General features: G+C 32.6%; 1 protein-coding gene across 4 annotated transcripts in view; it reads left to right on the top strand.

Moving 5' to 3' along the window:
* The window catches only part of LOC114328936 (zinc finger protein Xfin-like), a 129,883-nt gene that overhangs the window by 34,895 nt on the left and 72,850 nt on the right, over positions 1-22,138 (top strand). For 3 of the 4 annotated variants that reach the window (XM_050651641.1, XM_050651638.1, XM_050651648.1), the window contains one exon: positions 11,004-13,031. The exons of the other annotated variant lie outside the window; for it this stretch is intronic. In XM_050651641.1, coding sequence (XP_050507598.1) covers positions 11,004-13,031 — 2,028 coding nt within the window. The remainder of the gene's footprint in view (positions 1-11,003; positions 13,032-22,138) is intronic. 4 annotated transcript variants of the gene reach the window in all.

Genomic DNA, 22,138 nt, shown 5'->3' with positions numbered 1-22,138 from the left:
TTGATATATTTATTGACAATTTATAATATTTGGGTGAGAAAAAGTCGTCTTGGTAACATACTAGTAAAATTTCATATTTGGCGGGGACAGTACTTCTTGAAAACAAATGTCTGTGACAAGAAGCCAAAGCAAAGACAACAAAAAACAAAAAGAACATTCAAATCAAGAGAATAATTCAGACCAAGAAGACATTTTAGACACGACAATCATGGCATCAGAACAGCAAGAATTATCAGGAATAGATAAAATATTACAAATGATGCAACTCCAGTCACAAAGAATGGAACAAAAACTGGATGAAAATCAACGTGAAACGAAACAAGCCATGGAAGAAACATCAAAGAAAATGGATAAAGTGGATCAAAAAATGGATGAAACACAACAAAAAATGGATGAAACACAACAAAAACTGGATGACAATCAAAGAGAAACAAAACAAGCAATAGAGGAAACAAAAAGAATAATGCAAGAAAATCAGAAGGAAACAAAACAAGCAATAGAAGAGAACAACAATAAAATGGAGGAACGCATAGGAAAGTATGAAAAGGAAGTAAAAGGATGTTTGACAACAATGAAAAACGAGATGAAAGAACAAGAAATGAAAATTCAAAATAAAATAAAGGAGATAACGAATTGCCAGAAAAAAGAAATGGAAAGTTTGGAAAACAAGTTGCAAAACGCTATTCAAGCAGACATAGAAGAAGTGGAAAGAAAGATTGCGGAAATCAATACTCAACAAAATGTCGGAGAAAGAAGAGAAATGGTTATACATAGCACAGATGACGTGAAGATAAGGTTTGGCGGGGACGTAAGAAGATTACACCCAGTGCCGTTCATAAATAGCCTGAAAAAGAAAATACAGCACATCGGAAATTTCGAAACAGCAAAAGAAACTATCAGAAACCATCTCAAATATGAAGCAAGCCTATGGTTCGATAGTAAAGAAGAAGAATTCGGCAATTGGCAACAATTTGAACAAAAATTTTTGAATTATTTCTGGGGAAAAGTCCAACAATTGGAAATTAACAAGGAATTGCAAAATGGGAAATACAATGATAGGATGGGTGTATCAGAAAGGACATATGCTTTGCAAATTTACAATAATGCAAAACATTTACAATATAATTACTCATCGGAACAATTAGTCGAACTGATTGCAAGACATTTCGAGGAAACGCTGGAAGACCATATCACATTGCAAAATTACAAAGACATAGATAGTTTATGCCAATTCCTACAAATAAGAGAATCACGTCTAAGAGAAAGAAAATCAAGAAGGTCGCGAGAAGATTACAGGCCCCGAGAAACACAAGATTACAGAGATAGAAATCAAAATAGGAGGGACTATACAAGACGAGATTTTAATCCCAGAAGGGAAAACGAAAATAGAGACAACGGAAGAGGAAATTATGAACAAAGAAATAGGCAATGGAATGAGGACAGAAATCGAGAATACCAGAATAGAAACACCACACGCTCAAATCAAGAAAACAGAAATAATGGTAGACAAAATGAACAGGGATATCGAGAAAACCGAAACAGATCCGACAGACCAAGAGAAAATAGAAGAGAAGTAAATAATACCCAGACAGATGAATATGACGGAGAGAGACATTATGACGAAAATATAAACAACGATGAGCAACCGGCGTTTTTTCACGACGGCGCTCACTAAAAACCAAAAATCAAACAGGAATCTTTTGTCACCCCAAGGAGTTTATTAAATTGGCAGGAAACAACGAAAAGAAAAATGGAATTAATTTAAAATTTGTGGATGGATTTATCAACGAGAAACCAATTAAAATTATGATAGACACTGGATCTGAAATAACATTGGTCAACAGAAAACTAATAGAAGAAGTTAACTTAACAAATTTAATTTATAAAATACCTAGGGTAAATTTAGTGGGCGCAAACAAACGGACATTGGCAACTATAAATGAAGGCATACGAGTAATGGTACGACTGGGCAAGAATATGTATGCACTACAATGTGTAATAATGCCAAACATGTCACATGACATGATAGTAGGAGTGGACGAATTGGCAGAAAAACATGTAGTGATAGATTTTAAAAATAATACGATGAAACTAACAGAAGAAAAAGAAAAAGAACAGGACAAGGAACATGAGAAACAAAATACGGACGAATCAGGTAAAGAACAAACAGTGGAAATGAATTTGGCAGCGAAGCAAGGACAAAGAAGAAAAAGGAGAAAAGGTCAGAAAAAGATAAAAGAAAATGAAACCTGTGGCTCCTCAAAAGAAGAGTTGAGCCCAGAAGAAGAAAATTTGAGAGTATCAGAAACAAAGGAAACCTGGGATTCCTCAAGAGAAGAGACGGGCTCAGGAGAAGAAGAAATAAAGCTAAAAAATGAAAGTGAAAAGAATATGATTGAAACAGTGGTATTTGAAGATGTATATGCAAACGAGGATGCAGAATGCACGGTAAACATGTGTGAAGAATCTGAGAAAAAAGACAGAAAATTGATATGTGGAGAAGGGAAAGAAAAAGAATTGCGGTTGATGTTAAGAAACTACGAAAATTTGATCAATGAGGAAAACAGAGTGGCTAAAAAGTACGAACATTCATTTGAGGTGAAAAACTTGGGAAATTTTCGATCAAAGACTTACCCGATTCCATACAAGTATCGACAAGAGGTGAAAGAAGAAATAAATAAAATGTTGGAAGATCAAATCATCGAAAGATGTGATTCACCGTATGTTAACCCGATTGTGATAGTAAAGAAAAGCAGTGGAGAATTGAGATTATGTTTAGATGCCAGGAATATCAACCAGCACACTGTATCACAATATGAATCACCTCTAAACATCGAGGCCATTTTTGGAAGAATCACCGGGTCACACATATTTTCGAAAATTGACTTAAAACACAGTTTTTGGTTGATACCGTTAGCTGAAAAGTGTAGAAACTACACCGCTTTTTCTATTGATGGTATTGTCTACCGGTTTAAGGTAGTGCCGTTTGGATTGCAGAGTGCTTGTGCTGCACTCGTCCGAGCTCTACATACCATTTTGAATCGCCACGAAGATTTCATAGTTCATTATATCGATGATTTATTAATTTTTTCACAAGATACTCAGAGTCATCTGAAACACATAGAAATAATTCTGCAAGAATTGGACACAGCGGGATTGAAATTAAACGTTGAAAAATGTCAATTTTTTCAAAAAGAAGTCATTTATTTGGGTTTTCAATTGGACACCAAAACAGTAAGATTATCCGAAGACAGAGTCAAGCTCATAGATGAATACCCAAGACCAACGAATTTGAAAACATTGAGAGGTTTTCTTGGCACGATTAATTATTTTAAAAAACTGATTCCCGATTTGAGCCAAAAGGAAATCCCTCTGATAAAGTTGCTTAAAAAAGGAATAAAATGGAATTGGAAAGAAGAACAGGAGGAAGCTTTCGAAGCATTAAAACGAGAATTCGCAAAAGGAACGAAAATATACCATTCCATTTACAATTTACCTTTTATACTCCGAACTGATGCGTCCATACAAAAATTTGCAGGAGTTCTGTCTCAAATACAAAACGACCAAGAAGTGCCGATATGTTTTATATCGCGAGTGACTAAAACACATGAGAGAAAATATAGTGTTACAGAATTGGAGTTTGCCAGTGTACTATATTGCGTAAACAAATTGAGGTTTTACTTATTGGGAGCAAAATTCACAATCGAAACAGACCATGCAGCTTTAGTACATATCATGAAGAATAGATTAGTAAATAATAGAATACATAGAGGCATTCTATTATTACAGGAGTATGATTTTGAGTTCCGATATATAAAAGGAAAAGACAACATAATAGCCGACGCTCTAACACGGGATGAGGACACGGGAAAAAAGGAAACAATTACTCTACAGGTGGGACTAAATAGATTAATACAAGAAGAAGGGATATATTCGTTAAATGAGATAAGGACAAACCAAGAAGACCTAGAGGAAAGAGAGAAAAGAAGAGCGGAAGTAGAAAATGACATATATTTTAAGAGAATAGACGGAAAGGAACTATATTTAGTGACACAGACATTGGCCGAAAAGATAATAAAGAAATTACATGAGGACAATGGGCATATCGGTAGCAGAAAAGTTTGGCTCGTTTTTAGGGAAAATTACATCAGCCGACAGGATTACCGCATTGCAAAGGAAATTACCCAGAAGTGCGATGTATGTCAAAAATATAAGAGTCGGAATTTCAAAAACGAAAATGTTGCCAAAAATATTGTAGCCCGAAACAAACTAGACATTGTAGCAATAGATATGTTAAGCGATCTAATTATGACCACTAAAAGGAACAAACATATTCTGGTAATGGTGGATGTGTTTTCAAAATACGTAAAATTATATAGTTGCCGCACCACAAAGGGGGAGGAAATATTAAGAAAAATCGACAATTTTATAGCCATAGTAGGAACACCAAAAAAGATTCTACTGGACAATGCAACGTATTTCCGAAATGATCGTTTCAAGGGACAACTTCGAGAACGAGGAATAGAGACAAATTTTGTCAGCATCAGGCATCCACAGAGTAATCCTTCGGAACGATTCATACAGGAAGTGACGAAATTTCTTCGCATTGCAACAGATGGTCAACATCGCCACTGGGACAGGAAAATGGCGGAAATAGAAAGGTATCTAAATACAATTCCGAGCACAGTAACAAAAGAGACCCCAGAATACATCATGAAGGGTGTATTGCCGATAAGGCCATGGGAAGACCAAGAGCCAAAAGAATATCAACAGGTGATTGAAACCGTACAGAGAAGATTACGGCGAAGCAACGAAAAATATATCCAAAGACAGGAACAAAACAGAAAAAGAAGACCAGTGACTTTCCAAAAGGGTGAAAAAGTACTCGTGAGGGCATTACGAGTATCAAATCTTCCTGGGGGCATTTGCGCAAAGTTGATGCCTGTTTTCGAAGGCCCGTACATCGTGAATAATGAAAATGGGATAAATAGTTATGAGTTGAGGCACAGGAACTCGGAAAAGATCCGAGGAATTTATAATATTCACGATGTATACAAATATCACGAATAAAAGACAGAATTACATGAAGTAGATAGTAAGTTAGGGTATAAGACATAGATTAAAGTAAGGAAATATACAGGGAGTTGGTTTTGCCTCGAGAAAATTTATTTAAAAATGCAGATAAATTTTATCGAATACAAGGCGGGGATTTGTTATATTTCTATTTGATATAAAAATTAAAATTTGATAATTATAAACAAAATTCACTTTAATATAAAATATTTTTAATTTTCTCAACCTCGGGCATATAAATTTAGAACAACCTGTATACAACAAATTGTTATATTTAATTTTAAGAAGTGATTAGAATAAGCGTACGAAACTCGGAACAATGTGCTTAGATAAACAAAGTGAATGACGCGTACCATTATCGTTCTTCTCGGAAGGTCGATCATTAGCCTATGCTAAATAAAACTCAGTGAAATAGATGATAGTTCATTATCGTTTTTCGCGGAAGGTTTCGATCATTAGCCTATGCTAAATAAGACTCATTTGAAAGAGAGAATAGGTCATTAAAATTTGTAAATAGTTAGAAAGTCTTTTAGAATGGGAATTAAATATTTTCTTTTGAAATCCATTAAGCATATTTAGACAGATTAAAAATTGGTTTTGAGGAATATTACGAATGAGAGTTGGTGGTGGAAGATTGATTTGTGAATCTGGAAGGGATATTTAGAAAGTAGGGGAATGGATGACAAAGTGAGATCAGAATGTTTTGAGCTGTCGAGAAGTGAAGTCGAGTAGTAGACGGTAGTGTACGGAGAGTGAGAAAGCCGGTAGTTCCGTGAGTGTGGAGTATCTATCGTGGAACGAGAAGTAGGCCAGGTCGAGAGTAAAAGAACCTCCTTGAGCCAAGAGTGTTCCGGTAGCTGATAGCAGTTTCGAAAAAGGTAGAACACAGGATCACGACCGAAGCAGGGACGAGAGCTATTCGAGCTAGTTTTTCAAAGGAGTACATTACTGGAAGCCAGGACGAGGTTTGATCGCAGCCAAGGATAGCAGGAACGGGTTTTGTGTGAGGACATTTTCAGTTTCACCAGGAAAAGGTCAGTCTCATTTGTTTGGACATGAATGTATGGGTTTTTCGTATTAAATTCCACATAAAAAATTGAATAACATAATCAATAATATCAGAAAAGCTTCATCAAACTTAAATAGAGTTGTTAATAATAACTCCTAATAGTTAAATGTTAATAAAAACTTTCAATTGATTTACAAAAGGAAATAAGGTTCCCATTTGTAAATGTTATGTTTAAGAATAATAAGAAATAGCAAATATTAAGCATTGATTGCCTTTTAAATAAAATAAAAAATATTTTTTGATTATAATTGTAACCCATATGTGTATTTTTTTTTACTCTTTTCTTTTCTATCCCGATTAGGAACCATTAAGAAATACTAGAAGCCACGAAAGTAAGTAATTAATTTATAATTCGCCCTGAGATTGAAAACATATTGATATGTGATCTGGTTAATTAATTGGATTAGTATTAATACATTGATTAAATTAAGTGACATATAAGAATATTATCTCATATCAATAATCAAGATCACATCAATACATACACATAATAAATTAATATATATACAAAATTTATTTCGACGAAGAGATGACGGTCGCTATGATGTTCGCGAAATTAATCTTTTTTCCCCATCGTAAAATAGGTTTTACATTTATTATAAATTTAAATACGTCTACACATTGTATATATACATACACATAATATATAGCATGAGCGATGACGGTCGCAATGACGGTCGCGAATTCAATGCTTTTTCCCCTATCCAAAGAAAGTGCACAACGTGCCTAAAGAAGTTTTCACTTCAAAAATGCAGAAAAATTAAATAGAGCTCAGAGAGGATTTCTTGTAAGAATGACGGGAGCATTTGGAACAACTGCAACACAGGCACTCACAGTTTTAACTGGAGTAATGCCAATGCATTTAGAAACACAAAAAAGAGCATGTAATTATTGGCTAAAAAAAGAAAAATATGAAAAAATAATACAAATAATAGGATTAGATATAAGAAATAAAAGAGAATTAAAAGAAATAATAAATAGAAAAAGACAAAATGAATGGGAAAATTCAACAAAATCTAGACGTTTATACAATTTTATACCAATATTAGAAAACATTCCAAATTATTTTAATCCAAAACAACGTTTAGTACACTTTTTAACAGGACATGGACCATACCCAACATATTTGGAAAGATTTAACTTAAAAGATGATGCATATTGTGAATGAGGAGAACTAGGTACACCAGAACATATAGTGTTACATTGTGAAAATACTATAGAAAATGAAGAACATAGAGAAATGAGAAGAAGATTAGAAATAATTGAAATAAGAGATATATTACAAAATGAAGAATATTTTGGAATATTAAACAATCTAACAGAAATAATATCTAAAAAACAACAAGAAATCTATAATAATAGAAGAAGACAACAAATAATCCAACCCTGATGAAGTTGAGTAAGATAAACTTAAAATAAATAAAATAAAATATAAATTCAAAAATAGATATTTACAATTATAATAATAATAATTCAATATAAAATAAATAAATAAAAATAATAATTCAATAAATAATTCTTTAAATTAAAAAAAAATACTACAACTCTCTTCTGAAAATAGAGGGACTGTCTTTATAACTTAGAAGGGAGTTGATGGTACCAAAAATATTTTATGTTTATTTAAATTTATTAAATGTAATTAATAGATTATGGCAAATTAGTTAATAAATTGTAGAGTCACTAGAGTCCATGTCATATGTAAAAAAAATAAATAAATAAAAAAAATGTTTTATGCTGTCTCGTATGATTATTGCAGTACCTCCATATGCTTTTTCATCTGGATGTTTAGTGTAGTACAGTTTGTATTTTGGGATTCGAAGATAATTTTTGTCAGTAAAATGCGTTTCGGAGATCAGCACAATATACTATGAATATTTTAAAAATCGACCTGTCCGAGCCTTTTGCTTATCTGCTAAAAATAAATAAATTATTAATATGGGGGGTAACCCTTATTCCAGCGCACTGTATATAACAGGGGTGGCCAAGCTTCTTGATAGTCCGAGCCATTTTTCAAAATTTGAAATTTTTCGCGAGCCGCAATTAAACAATAATTATTTAAAAACTGTATAAAAGGTATTAAATTTTTCTCTTACCGTTTGGAGTTCACGAATTTTAAAGTAAAATAAAATGATTCACATCGTTGTTTCAAATAGTCAAATAATTCTACAAGCAGCTACTAATTCAAGATCCTTCGATTCTTTCCACCTTTTTCTAGGATGGCCTATTGATTTTCTATCGCCTCTCAAAAAACACCGTCTTTAACACTGTCTTCCTCTGATTTACCACATGACCTGCCCATCTTATCTTAGCTTTTGTATGTCTGATGATGTTTTCAGTATTACTCTCCTGTCAATTCATCTCTTTGGGGACCAAATATCATTCTGAGGACTTTGCTTTCAAATACCAGCAGCTTATTTATTTCCCATTAGCTTATTTATTTAATTTGTGACAACATAGCCGATCTTCAACAACTTGTCACTATAATGAGATTAGAGATTAATACCAAAAAGACCAAATTCGTGATCATCTCCAGAAACATGGATGCACTTTAAACCTCCACCATAAAACTGAATACCAAGTCCATTGAAAAAGTGAGCAAATTTAAATACCCGGGAACGTGGCTTTTGAAGACTGGGCATCGGAAAGGGAAGTAAAAGGTCGCATCAGGAAGGTACTGACGTGTTCAGAGTTCGATCTTCAACTGAGACTAAGGTTTATTAAGTGCTACGTATGGTCCATGCTGCTATTTGGCGTAGAGGGCTGGATACTTAAAACGAGGGATATAAACAGATTAGAAGCTATCGAAATGTGGCTATATCGCCACATCCTAAAGATACCATGGACAGCGAAAGTCACAAATGTAGATGTTCTTAAAAGAATAAACCAAGAACGCCAACTTTTCGAAACCATCAAGAAGAAAAGGAAAACTGTGTATCAAGGTCGCACCACGCGAAATGAAAAATACCAGTTAATCCAACTTATAATCGAGGGTAAAATTTAAGGCAAGAGTGGAATGGGACGCAAGAAAATGTCCTGGTTTCGAAATATAAGGCAATGGACAGGGATTAACGACAATCAATCTCTGATACATTTTGCAAGAAACAGAGAGTTAATGAAAAATGCGATCGCTAACATCCATTAGTGGATTTGCATCTGAAGAAGTTTTATTTCCCACTTATGTAGAGTCCAAGTTTTACTTCCATAATTTAACAAATGGGCGAATAATTGACCGTATAGTCTTAATTTAGATTGTTTTGTTAGCAGCTTAGATCTTAGTAATGATGATAGGGAGTATAATGATCTATTCCACGCAGCTATCCTTGCTAAGACCTCTTTTTATAATGTGAGTGTCATCTGTGATTACCGTTCCTAGATATTTAAACTTTTTTACTACTTCGAAGTTGTGGTCATTAATAGTTATGTTCTGCCTACCTCTTGATCTTACATTTTTGGTTACTAGCATGTATTTCGTGTTCTCTTCATTTATTCGAAGGCCCAGACTACCTGTTTCTTCCTCGAGTTGTGAAAACACCTCTCTCACGTCTCTTGTAGAATGATCGACTGCACCTATATCATCAGCAAAGGCCAACAATAGTAGTTTTGATCCTCGATTCTCAAATCCTCCTGTCAACTCAGATTACAGTTGAGTCCGCGAGTCTTTACCCGTGCGTCATCACTTAAAGCATACGAAATAAGTCGGAAATCTATTTCACGCAACAACAACTGACAGAAAGTTACTACTGTTCCGATTACGGGTTTTATTATAAAATTTGACGTTATCAGTATAGAATGTCAAATGTAAGTTTTGCTTCAAAATTTTTGCGCAGAATTACAGCTACATTTGAAGTAGCTTAATAAATTCTTTTATTATTATTGATTAATAAATAAATAAACAATTTATAAAAAAATCCAATAACACATTTTATTTTTGTTATTTTATTCACTTTGACGGAAATCTAAACACAGTCATTTCTTTACTGTGTGAATGACGTTAGCTTTGAATGTTTTAAATATTAATTGCCTAAATATAATTATTTACCTTAAAATTTCAAAGCCCAATATAAAATTAGTTGTGAAAACAACTGTTTGTGTAATATAAAGAAACTTCAAAACGCAAAAATTCGACAAAAACCGCAAAAAGTTCAACTGACTGACAGCCACAAAATTAAACAAATCAGAAACGTCAAACAAATTGTGCTTAAAACATGAAAACATACCGAATCGTCTTTTTTTGTACCTATCTCTTTTCAATGCACTGAGTCTAGATGGTTCATAAAAATAACATGTGTTGTTACTTAATAACAAACGGCAGCTGGTTTGTCATGAGTTTCATGCATGGAAGAGAATGATGCTAGATAAAAAGTATGTGTTTTATCTCGTCAGGTATTAATGACGCACGGGTAAAGACTCGCGGACTCAACTGTATATTTTATTTATTAGATATTCTAAGGCCAAACTGAATAGCAACAGTGATAAGGGGTCTCCAGGGCCAAATCCTGATGTTACGCTTAGTCTTTTATATTTTTTGCCACATGTTGAAACAAAAGTTAAAAGTAATTCAGGAACATTTATTGAGAGCCACAAATAATCCTTCAAAGAGCCACATGTGGCTCGCGAGCCACAGTTTGGCCACCCCTGGTATATAAATTTAATTTAGCAACATCTCTGCACTTGTAGTTTTTGTGAAATCCTTTTTGAGAATATTAAAAAAAAATATGTTTTTAATTAATGCTAAACTACCTTTATGCTAAACTACCTAAACTAGGTAGTTTAGCTGTAGCACTAGCTCAATTTTATTAAATTTAGATTTATACAGTTTTTGTAAATCACGCCTCAGTTTTAATTTATAATACTATTTTAGGTGTTCATTCTACAGTTGTTGTAAATGATAGTGTGGTTGGTGATATGTTGGAGGATCGAGGAGAGAAGCTGTTCCAATGCAAAATTTGTCTGAAACAATTCAACCAAAAGCAAAATCTTCACCGTCATTTTTCAACGTCGCACCAAGGCATAAAAGCCTTCTGTTGCAAAATCTGTGGGAAAAGATTCACAGCAAAAACTACTCTCATTCATCATACTCGAACTCATTCTGGAGAGACACCTTTTAAATGTACAATTTGTCCAAAACAGTTCAGAGACAAGAGTTCATTGAACATTCATATGAGGTTACATACTGGTGAAAAACTTCTAAAATGCGAATATTGTTCTAAACAGTTTACAGGAAATTATAAATTTCAAATTCATTTACGGGTGCATGCCGAGGAAAAACCATTCAAATGCACCATTTGCCCTACACAGTTCACAACAAAAGCCAGTCTTAATCGCCATTTGTTTAACCACACAGGAATAAAACCCTTCGAATGTGGGATGTGTTCAAAAAGATACACAACAAAAGCATCTCTCAATTATCATTTTCAAAGTCATTCTGGACAGGCATCATCTATTCAATGTGATATTTGTTCACAACAGTTCAAAGACCAGAGTTTATTGACCGTTCATATGAAGTTACACACTGATGAAAAACTTCTAAAATGTGAATATTGTTCTAAACAGTTTACAGGAAACTATAAATTTCAAATTCATTTACTTACGCACAAAGGAGACAAGACATTTAAATGTGATATTTGCGATAAAAAGTTCAGTAATAATGACGAATGCATATTGCACAGAAGTACACATACAACAAATTCTCCAGAACAAGAACAAGGCGACAAGCTATTTGAATTGGAGACCATTGGAGACAAAGAATACAAGCCATTTGAGTGCGATATTTGTTATAAAAAGTTTTGGGATAATGATCAATTCCTCACACATAAACGTACACATACCATTGAAAATTCTTTTAAGTGTCAAATTTGTTTTGAGGATTTTACGGAAAGTACCACCTTGGCTACACATATGAGGCTGCACACAGAAGAAAAGATTTTCAAGTGTGACAAATGCCCCGAAGAGTTCAGAAAAAAATACCTACTTCAGAGACACTTACGTAGGCATCTAAAAAAGCACGTTGGAAACAAACCTTTTGAATGTGATCTTTGCGATAAAAAATTCAGTAATAATAACGAATGCATACTGCACAGAAGTACACATACAACAGATTCTGTAGAACAAGTTTTTATGGATCCACAAAAATTGAATCTTCAAATGAAAGTTCATCTAGACAAGTTAAAATGTTATATTTGTTCCCAAGTGTTTACAGAAGATAATCAGTTGGCGCAACATAAATGTTGCATACTACACAGAAGTGTAGTTCATTCATTAGGTTCTCTAGAACAGGTTTTTAAAGATCCACAAAAGTTGAATCTTCAAATGAAAGTTCATCTAGACAGGTTAAAATGTTATATATGTTCCCAAGTGTTTACAGAAGATGATCAGTTGGCGCAACATAAATGTATTCACATTGAAGAACCTCAGCAATGTATTGTTGATTCTCAAAAAATTAAACAAATAGATAGTTCCATTCAACATTTACGATGCCACATAAAAGAAACAATTTTCAAATGTAACATTTGCTCTGAAGAATTTACAGACAGTGATCAATTAATTCAACATATGGTGCTACATACAGAAGAAACAGTTTTGCAACAAATCGCAGGTGATACTAGTTCCCGTATGTCTCCAGAAACTGGTCAAACAACAGATGAAAAACAACACCGAGATTTATTTAAAGATAAACTTGAAAATGTATCTTTTCAATCTACCGAGGGAGAAGACCAAATAAAACCTAACTATCATTCGAATGAAATACACACAGCACAATGCAATAATGATCTGAAATTTGAGGTAAATGAAAGTGACTTAAAATATCAGATCCTACATACTGAAGGTATGGAATTTGAGCCAAATGTAATAAATGATAACTCAGAAGATGCAGAAAGAAATGAAACAGGTGAGCAAATTAATTAAATATCTTTATCCATAAGAATTGTGCCTTTCAATTACCATTATATGAAATAGCACATACCACAGAGTAATCTGCTATAATCTGTTTCATTTTCAATATCTCCACGAAAAAATTTATAAAGTTTGTTCTACGCTTGTAGTTTGTTCCGAGCAAGATATTTAATCATAGTTATACAGTGCAACTACCCAAATAGAATAAATTGATTTCATGAATGAGCGATTTTGGAAATAAATCCCAAAACAGGTTGATTTTTATTTTTAAAACCTTTTTATATACTTGGCTTGGTTGGTCTCACGGACTCCGCAAATTTTGTAATCAATTTTAAAAATAGTTCTAGGCTACCTAGACACCTGAAATTTTCAGGATAGCTTAGAACTAGCTAACAATGCAATATTTAACTGCTATTATACAGGGTAGGGTGATTAATTAGTAGGGTGAAGTTCCGTAGATCCGTTATAGTAATGTATAGCGATAAAACTTAAAATTATAGCGATAAAAATTGTAGCGAACTTTGAGCTTCACATTACAAAATTAGTTATAATATTACAGGGTGTTCGATAACATAGTGGCAGACCAAACTTATGTTTTTTTAAATAGAACACCCTGTATTTTATTTTATATTCGAAATCTTCGTAACTTTTCGATTACAAAAATATAAAGGTTTGGTATGTTATACGGGGTATTTACAGTTATAACCAATTTTAAATGAAAATCGTAACAAGTTTAACTATCTACATATACTGTATAAATAAAAGCAAGCACAAGGTCAATGTTTTATTGACGTCATATTTTTTTATTTATTGTCAAAATTTTCGTAAATGGTTGTTTTGCTAATTTTCTTTATATTGAATACAGGGTGAGTCAAAACGCAAGTACATTATTTTTTCAGTAATTTTAAATAGAACACCCTATAGTTTATATCATTATCGAAAAGTACCATTACCATACTATAATTTTTGTATAACATTCCCTATGTGTAAATTTATTAGTTTTCGAGATATTTTCATTTTTCAGAGCAAAATTATTAATAATTACGGGTCTAAATCTTTCCAAATTTTAAGTAAGCCATGACTGAATAATTGTCTAAAACTTACAATTTATAATTACTGATTATCAATCTGTAATCAATTTTTGTTATTAACTTTTATGACCATCTATTACTTATAACGGATCTACAAAGCTTTACCCCACTGACCAATCACACTGTATGGATAAATCGATTTTTTTTTATTTCAAACTACATATTTTAAAAATATGACTAATGCAATGATATTTTAAAGTACGTTAACAAATCGATATCTACAAATTGATGGTGCCTCAGTGGCATTAGACTGCAGATCGAGAGGACCCCAGTTGGAACCCGGCTGTTGCGTATCTTTTTTTAATTGTTTTAATAAATAATTAAAAGTTTATAGACTTAAGAGGAAACAGTAGCGATCAACAGGTAGCAAAAACGCATTCCAAGATTGCGGCTGTAATTTTGAATATTTTTTCGAGATATTTGGCACACGTATTCGTAATATAATAAAGAATGGCGGTACAGAGCCCAATTTGAAAAATATATTAATATGTGGAAATTACTCTGTAATTAAATACATTATTAAAAAACGAGCCTGTACCGCCATTACGAAGAACAAAAAAATACACTTTCTTCAAATAAACTTTTTTATCCGATGCCTAGATTTTGTGTCATTTTGGAACTACTAAAATTTTTTATTTCATTAGTAGTTCCAAAATGACACAAAATCTAGGCATCGGATAAAAAAGTTTATTTGAAGAAAGTGTATTTTTTTGTTCTTCTTAATGGCGGTACAGGCTCGTTTTTTTAATATTGTATTTAATTACGGAGTAATTTCCACATATTAATATATTTTTCAAATCCGGCTCTGTACCGCCATTCTTTATTATATTACGAATAAGTGTGCCAAATATCTCGAAAAAATATTCAAAATTACTGCCGCAATCTTGGAACGCGTTTTCGCTACCTGTTGATCGCTACTGTTTCACCTTAAAATTATATATACCATTTTAAACAACCGTGGTATTATAAAAAATACTATTTTATACTAGTGTAATTTTTGGAATCATAATTAAAAATAACAGTTAATACACCTACTAAAAATTTATATGTTATAAGTTAATTATTATTTCCAAACATGTTGTGTCCTATACAGTGATGAGCGCGCTAATAACCGGCAAATTAGCACAAAAGATAGAAAACGTATTAAGTTGTGAGATAAAATGAAATGAAAATAGTCGAGCTGGGAAATTTGGCGATAGTAACCTTTTTATATACAAGGTGTCCCAAAAGTAGTGGAACGGTCGAATATTTCGCGAACTAAACATCGGATCGAAAAACTGAAAAATACGTGTTCAATCATTTTCAAAAATCTATCTAATGACACCAAACACCAACCTCCACTACACCCCCTGGAGGTGGGGAAGGGGGCAACTTTAAAATCTTAAATGGAAACCCCCAGTTTTTCTTGCAGATTTTGATTCGTTACGTAAAAGTAAGCAACTTTTATTCAACACATTTTTTCGAACTGTGGATAGATGGCGCTATAATTGGGAAAAACGATTTATCCTGATACCATAGGTAAATTATAGAAACGGTCTAATATCTCACGAAATACACTTCCAAATGAGAAACTAAAAAACAGATTTTTAATCTTTTTCGAAAACCTTTCGAATAACACCAAACGTGACCGTCCAATCCACCCCCTGGGGGTGGGGTGGGGGAAAATCCTGAATAGCAACCCCCACTTTTTATTACAGATTCAGATCCGTCACGAAAAATTAAACAACATTTATTGGAAACATTTTTTAGAATTGTTAATAGATGGCGCTTTAATTGGAAAAATGCGATTTATTAGCGCCATCTATCAGAAATTTTAAAAAATGTTTCGAATAAATGTTGCTTAATTTTTTATGGCGAATCCGAATCTGCAATAAAAAGTGGGGGTTGCTATTTAAGATTTTAAAGTTACCCCCCAGCCCACCTCCAGGGGGTGGGTTGGAGGGTCATGTTTGGTGTTATTCGATAGGTTTTCGAAAAAGATTAAAAATCTGTTTTTTGGTTTCTCATTTGGAAGTGTATTTCGTGAGATATTAGACCGTTTATATAATTTACCTATGGTATCAGGATAAATCGTTTTTCCCAATTATAGCGCCATCTATCCACAGTTCGAAAAAATTTCTTGAATAAAAGTTGCCTACTTTTACGTAACGAATCCAAATTTGCAAGAAAAACTGGGGGTTTCCATTTGAGATTTTAAAGTTACCCCCCACCCCATCTCCAGTGGGTGTAGTGGGGATTGATGTTTGGTGTCATTTCATAGATTTTTAAAAATGATTGAAAACGTATTTTTCAGTTTTTTGATCCGATGTTTAGTTTGCGAAATATTCGACCGTTCCACTACTTTTGGGACACCCTATATATTATATTGATTGTTTCCCAGATTTACACGTATCAGAGGAGTATGTCAACTAAAAATGTCACTGTGACAGTGGTATTTGCAAAAACTCATCCGATAAGTCTAAAGGTGGGAAACAATCAATATGGTGTAAATTAATATGTTAATATCGCTAAATTTACCAGCTCCGCTAGTTTTATTTCTTTTTATCTCAAAGCTTAATACGTTTTCCATCTTTTATGCTATTTTGCCGGTTATTAGCGCGCTCATCAATGTATATAATATGTACAATAACAAAACCGTGATATTATAAAAAGTACTTTTTTATTAGACTGTAATTTTTGGAATCTTAAGCATCTTATCGTTAAATTATTTTATATTCTTTCCTATAAATAATAAAAAGGTTTTATTATAAAAATTGAAGGCACTCGTGGGAGTGCCGACAGAAGTGAAAACTTCTTATGGTATATACATTACGAGCTCAATGCTTTTACCCCATCCTAAAAGAAGTGCTGTACCTATATCATATACGATATGCGCGATGCGTATGCCCTATGCTATTTATGTATACATACACATAATTTATATATGTACAAAATTGATTTCAGCGAAGTGATGACCATAAAGAAATTTTCAATTCAAAAATTTATTTCGTCGAAGCGATAACGGTCGCTAATTTAATAATTTTCCTCATCCAAAAAGTGCACAACGTCCCTCAAGAAGTTTTCACTTCAAATATTTATTTCGTCGAAGCGATGATAGTTGCTAATTTATTACTTTTTTACATCGAAACAGTGCACAACGTCCCTAAATAAGTTTCACTTTAAATATTTATTTCGTCGAAGCGATTACGGCCCTAATTCTATACTTTTCCTCCATACAAAAAGTGCACAACGTCCCTAAAAAAGTTTTTACTTAAAAAATTTATTTCGTCGAAGCGATGACGGTCGCTAATTTAATAATTTTTCCTTATCCAAAAAGTGCACAACGTCCCTCAAGAAGTTTTCATTTCAAAAATTTATTTCGTCGAAGCGATGAAGGTTCGCTAATATTTTCCCCATCCAAAAAGTGCACAACGTCCCTCAAGAACTTTCCACTTCTAAAATTGATTTCATCGAAGCGATGACGGTCGCTAATTTAATACTTTTTTCCATCGAAAAAGTGCACAACGTCCCTAAAAGTTTCACTTCAAATATTTATTTCGTCGAAGCGATGGATGACAGTCCCTAATTCAATACTTTTCGCCCATCCAAAATGTGCACAACGTCCCTAAAGAAGTTTCACTTCAAATATTTATTTCGTCGAAGCGATGACGGTCCCTAATTTAGTAATTTATCTACATCCAAAAAGTGCACAACGTCCCTAAAGAAATTTTTGACTTCAAACATTTATTTTGTCGAAGCTATAAAGGTCGCTAATTTAATATTTTTCCCCATCCAAAAAGTGCACAACGTCCCTCAAGAAGTTTTCACTTCAAATATTTATTTCGTCGAAGCGATGATAGTTGCTAATTTAATACTTTTTTCCATCGAAAAAGTGCACAACGTCCCTAAAGAAGTTTCACTTCAAATATTTATTTCGTCGAAGCGATGACGGTCTCTAATTCAATACTTTTCCCCCATCCAAAAAGTGCGCAACGTCCCTCAAGAAGTTTTCACTTTACAAATTTATTTCATCGAAGCGATGACGGTCGTGATGACGGTCGATAATTTAATACTTTTTTCCATCCAAAAAGAGCACAACGTCTCTAAAGAAGTTTTCACTTCAAATTTTTATTTCGTCGAAGCGATGACGGTCGCTTATTTATTACTTTCTCCCCATTCAAATTTAATAATATTTCCCCATCCAAAAAGTGCACAACGTCCCTAAAGAAGTTTTCACTTCAAAAATTTATTTCGCCGAAGCCATGACGGTCGCTAATTCAATACTTCTTCCCCATCTAAAAAGTGCACAACGTCCCCAAAAGAAGTTTTTACTTTAAAAATTTATTTTGCCGAAGCGATGACGGTCGCGATGACGTTCGCTAATTCAATACTTTTTCCCTATCTAAAAAGTGCACAACGTCCCTAAAGAAATTTTCACTTCAAAAAATTATTTCGTCGAAACGATGATGGTCGCTAATTTAATACTTTTTCCCCATCCAAAAAGTGCACAAGGACCCTTAAGAAGTTTTCACTTCAAAAAATTTATTTCTTCGAGGCGATGACGGTCGCCAATTTAATACTTTTTCCCATCCAAAAAGTGCACAACGTCCCTAAAGAAGTTTTAACTTCAATACATATACGTACAAAATATTTATTTCGCCGAAGAGATGACGGTCGCGATGACGGTCGCAAAATAAATCCTTTTTTTCTATCGAAAAATAGGTTTTACATATTTTAAATTTAAATACTTCTATACAATTTATGTATAGATACACATAATTATATAAAAGTACAAAATTTATTTCGTCGAAGAGATGACGGTCGCTATGACGGTCGCGAAATAAATCCTTTTTCACCATCCAAAAATAGGTTTCACATTTATTTTAAATTTTAATACTTCTACACAATTTATATATACATACACATAAAATATATATATGTACCTACAAAATTTATTTCGCCGGAGAGATGACGGTCGCTATGATGGTCGCGAAATTAATCTTTTTTCCCCATCGTAAAATAGGTTTTATATTTATTTTAAATTTAATACTTCTATACAATTTATATATACATACACATAATAAATTAATATATATATATATACAAAATTTATTTCGCCGAAGAGATGACGGTCGCTATGATGGTCGCGAAATTAATCTTTTTTCCCCATCGTAAAATAGGTTTTACATTTATTATAAATTTAAATACGTCTACACAATGTATATATACATACACATAATATATAGCATGAGCGATGACGGTCGCGATGAGGGTCGCGATGACGGTCGCGAATTCAATGCTTTTTCGCCTATCCAAAGAAAGTGCACAACGTGCCTAAAGAAGTTTTCACTTCAAAAAAAGTTATTTTTTATAAAAGTGTAATTATTATATTATGATTTGTTTTTCATATAATACATATATCATGGCATTTAGGTTCTTATGCAGAGATGCCGGGATGTGAATGTTGATGTATATGCCTGCCTTGTTGATTATGCAAAGGCATTCACGCTGTTCAACATGATAAGTTAATGGGTATACTAAAAGAGATAGATCTGGATGGACGAGACATTTGGATAATAGCCAATTTGTAGGTACTGGAATCAAACATAGACCAGGGCGCATCTGTAAAAATATTAGTATATTTGGACGTTGAGAGGTGACTCAAATTGTTTTGCAGAAATTGCTTGAAAATAAATCAAATAATAATATTTGAGTTATCCTCCCTCTCAAAAAGGTCCGGAACATTGTTTAAATATTAAAAATGTCAAAAAATTAATAAAAAATTCGATTTTTGTCATGGTTTTTTGATCATAACTTTATAAGTATTCATTTCCGAGAAAAGTTGTATTGACATAAAAGTTGCGTAATTAATTTTCCTACAATGTAGAATTGGTTAAAAATTTAAAAAAATAGTCACCCTTGTTGCAAAATAGCAATAATTGTGAAAAAAACATACAAAAACAAGTATTCGCATTTTACGTTTTTCAACCATTTATGCTACACTTAGGACCTTCACATTTCACCCTGAAAAACTTTATGATACAGTAAAACAATACTGTAAAGTTCATTAAGATCGGTTTAATAGATTTTGCAAAATAAATTTTGCAATCCAGCTTTCGTAAAAAAAATTCATTTTTTCAAAATGTTACAGGACTGAAAATAAAGTAGATAGCAAGTTGAAAATTTTTTTGCTTATAGAAGTGTACTGTACCTTTCATTTGCAATTTTGCAAAATTGAAATCGATTAACACCACGGCGTCAGGAATTTTTTTAAATAAACATTAATTATTGGTGCTACGCGCAGGACAGCGGATAGTTTGCTTTGATTGGGCATTCCAATGACCTTTGATAATGATTAAAAAATTTAAATTTTTATTACATTTCGATATAAATAAATAAATTTGTTTATTGCAAAATAAAAACACATACTCTATCCTTTGAAATAACACTTTTATTAGCAAAAACTTTCTTTGTTCATATATTTTAACTTAGAGAATAAAAGTTTATTATTTTTAAATATATGCAATTGTTTAAACAATATTTCACAAACAATAATAAAATTAGTTTGATTTTTGTGGAATTAAAATATTAAAATACAACAAAATATAGAGTAAGAAAATAATATATTAGATAAAGATTGGAAGAAATTTTGGTGGAAATCAACTTGTGTGAATCGAACACCGCTGTCCTGCGCGTAGCACCAAAAATTATTGTTTATTTCAAAAATTTTTTGACGCCGTGGTAATTAATCGATTTTAATCTTGAAAATTGCAAATGAAAGGTACAGTACACTTCTATAAGCAAAAAAAATTTCAACTTGCTATCTGCTTTATTTTCAGTCCTGTAACATTTTGAAAAAATTATTTTTTTTTGCTAAAGCTGGATTGCAAAATTTATTTTGCAAAATCTACTGAACCGATCTTAATGAAATTTACAGTATTGTTTTACTGTATCATAAAGTTTTTCTGGGTGAAATATGAAGGTCCTAAGTGTAGCATAAATGGTTGAAAAACGTAAAATGCGAATACTTGTTTTTGTATGGTTTTTTCGCAATTTTTGCTATTTTGCAACTAGGGTGACTATTTTTTAAATTTTTAACCAATTCTATATTGTAGAAAATTTAATTACGCAACTTTTATGTCAGTACAACTTTTCTCGAAAATGAATAGTTTTAAAGTTATAATCAAAAAACGAAGAAAAAAATCGAATTTTTCCTTCCATTTTTGACATTTTGATTATTTAAACAATGTTCCGGACCTTTTTGAGAGGGAGGATAACTCAAATATTATTATCTGATTCATTTTCAAGCAATTTCTGCAAAAAAATTTGAGTCACCTCTCAACGTCCATCTCAAAACAGATCCGCCCTGGACTAACAGCTGACATCAGAATTAACAACCAAATATCCGAAGAAATTCCTATTCTGAAAGGAGTTAAGACAAGGTTGCGTGCTCTCCCACTTCTGTTTAATTTGTATGCAGAAAAAATCTTCAGAGAAGCAGTGGAAGACAGAACAGAGGGTATAATTGCCAATGAAATAGTCATCAACAATCTGATATTGGGACCGTGCAAGTTCGGAAAAGCGACTCCTGGTTTCATAGGTCAGCAACTTTTTTCGCACTTTTAATTATATTGGCCAATTATACAGGGTGTCTGCGTAACTTGGAACCATATGGGAAACTTTTTTAATATCAATTTTACGAAAAAAAGTTATTCTTTATAAAATGCTCTGCATAGCGTAAAGCCTAAGACGCAATCATCAGATATTAAATTTTATTAACAGTATACGAGGTATGACAAAAAATATGAATTTCGCTCAAGAGTAAAGTGCCTTTATATTTCAAAATATCGAAAATTGTCATTGAAAAAAGTTGTTTGTAATTAAAAATTATGTTATAATCTGCATTTACACTTATCTAAGTAAAAAAAAAATTTTGAAAATTTTCCTCAAATCACGGACACTCAACATCACTTTATTTATGATAGCTCTGTTATTATTGATTTTACGAAAAAAATGTATTCTTTATAAAACG

This window comes from Diabrotica virgifera, chromosome 1 (genome assembly GCF_917563875.1).
Source record: "Diabrotica virgifera virgifera chromosome 1, PGI_DIABVI_V3a".
NCBI classification, from domain to species: domain Eukaryota; kingdom Metazoa; phylum Arthropoda; class Insecta; order Coleoptera; family Chrysomelidae; genus Diabrotica; species Diabrotica virgifera.
This window is presented reverse-complemented; position numbering and strand designations above follow the sequence as displayed.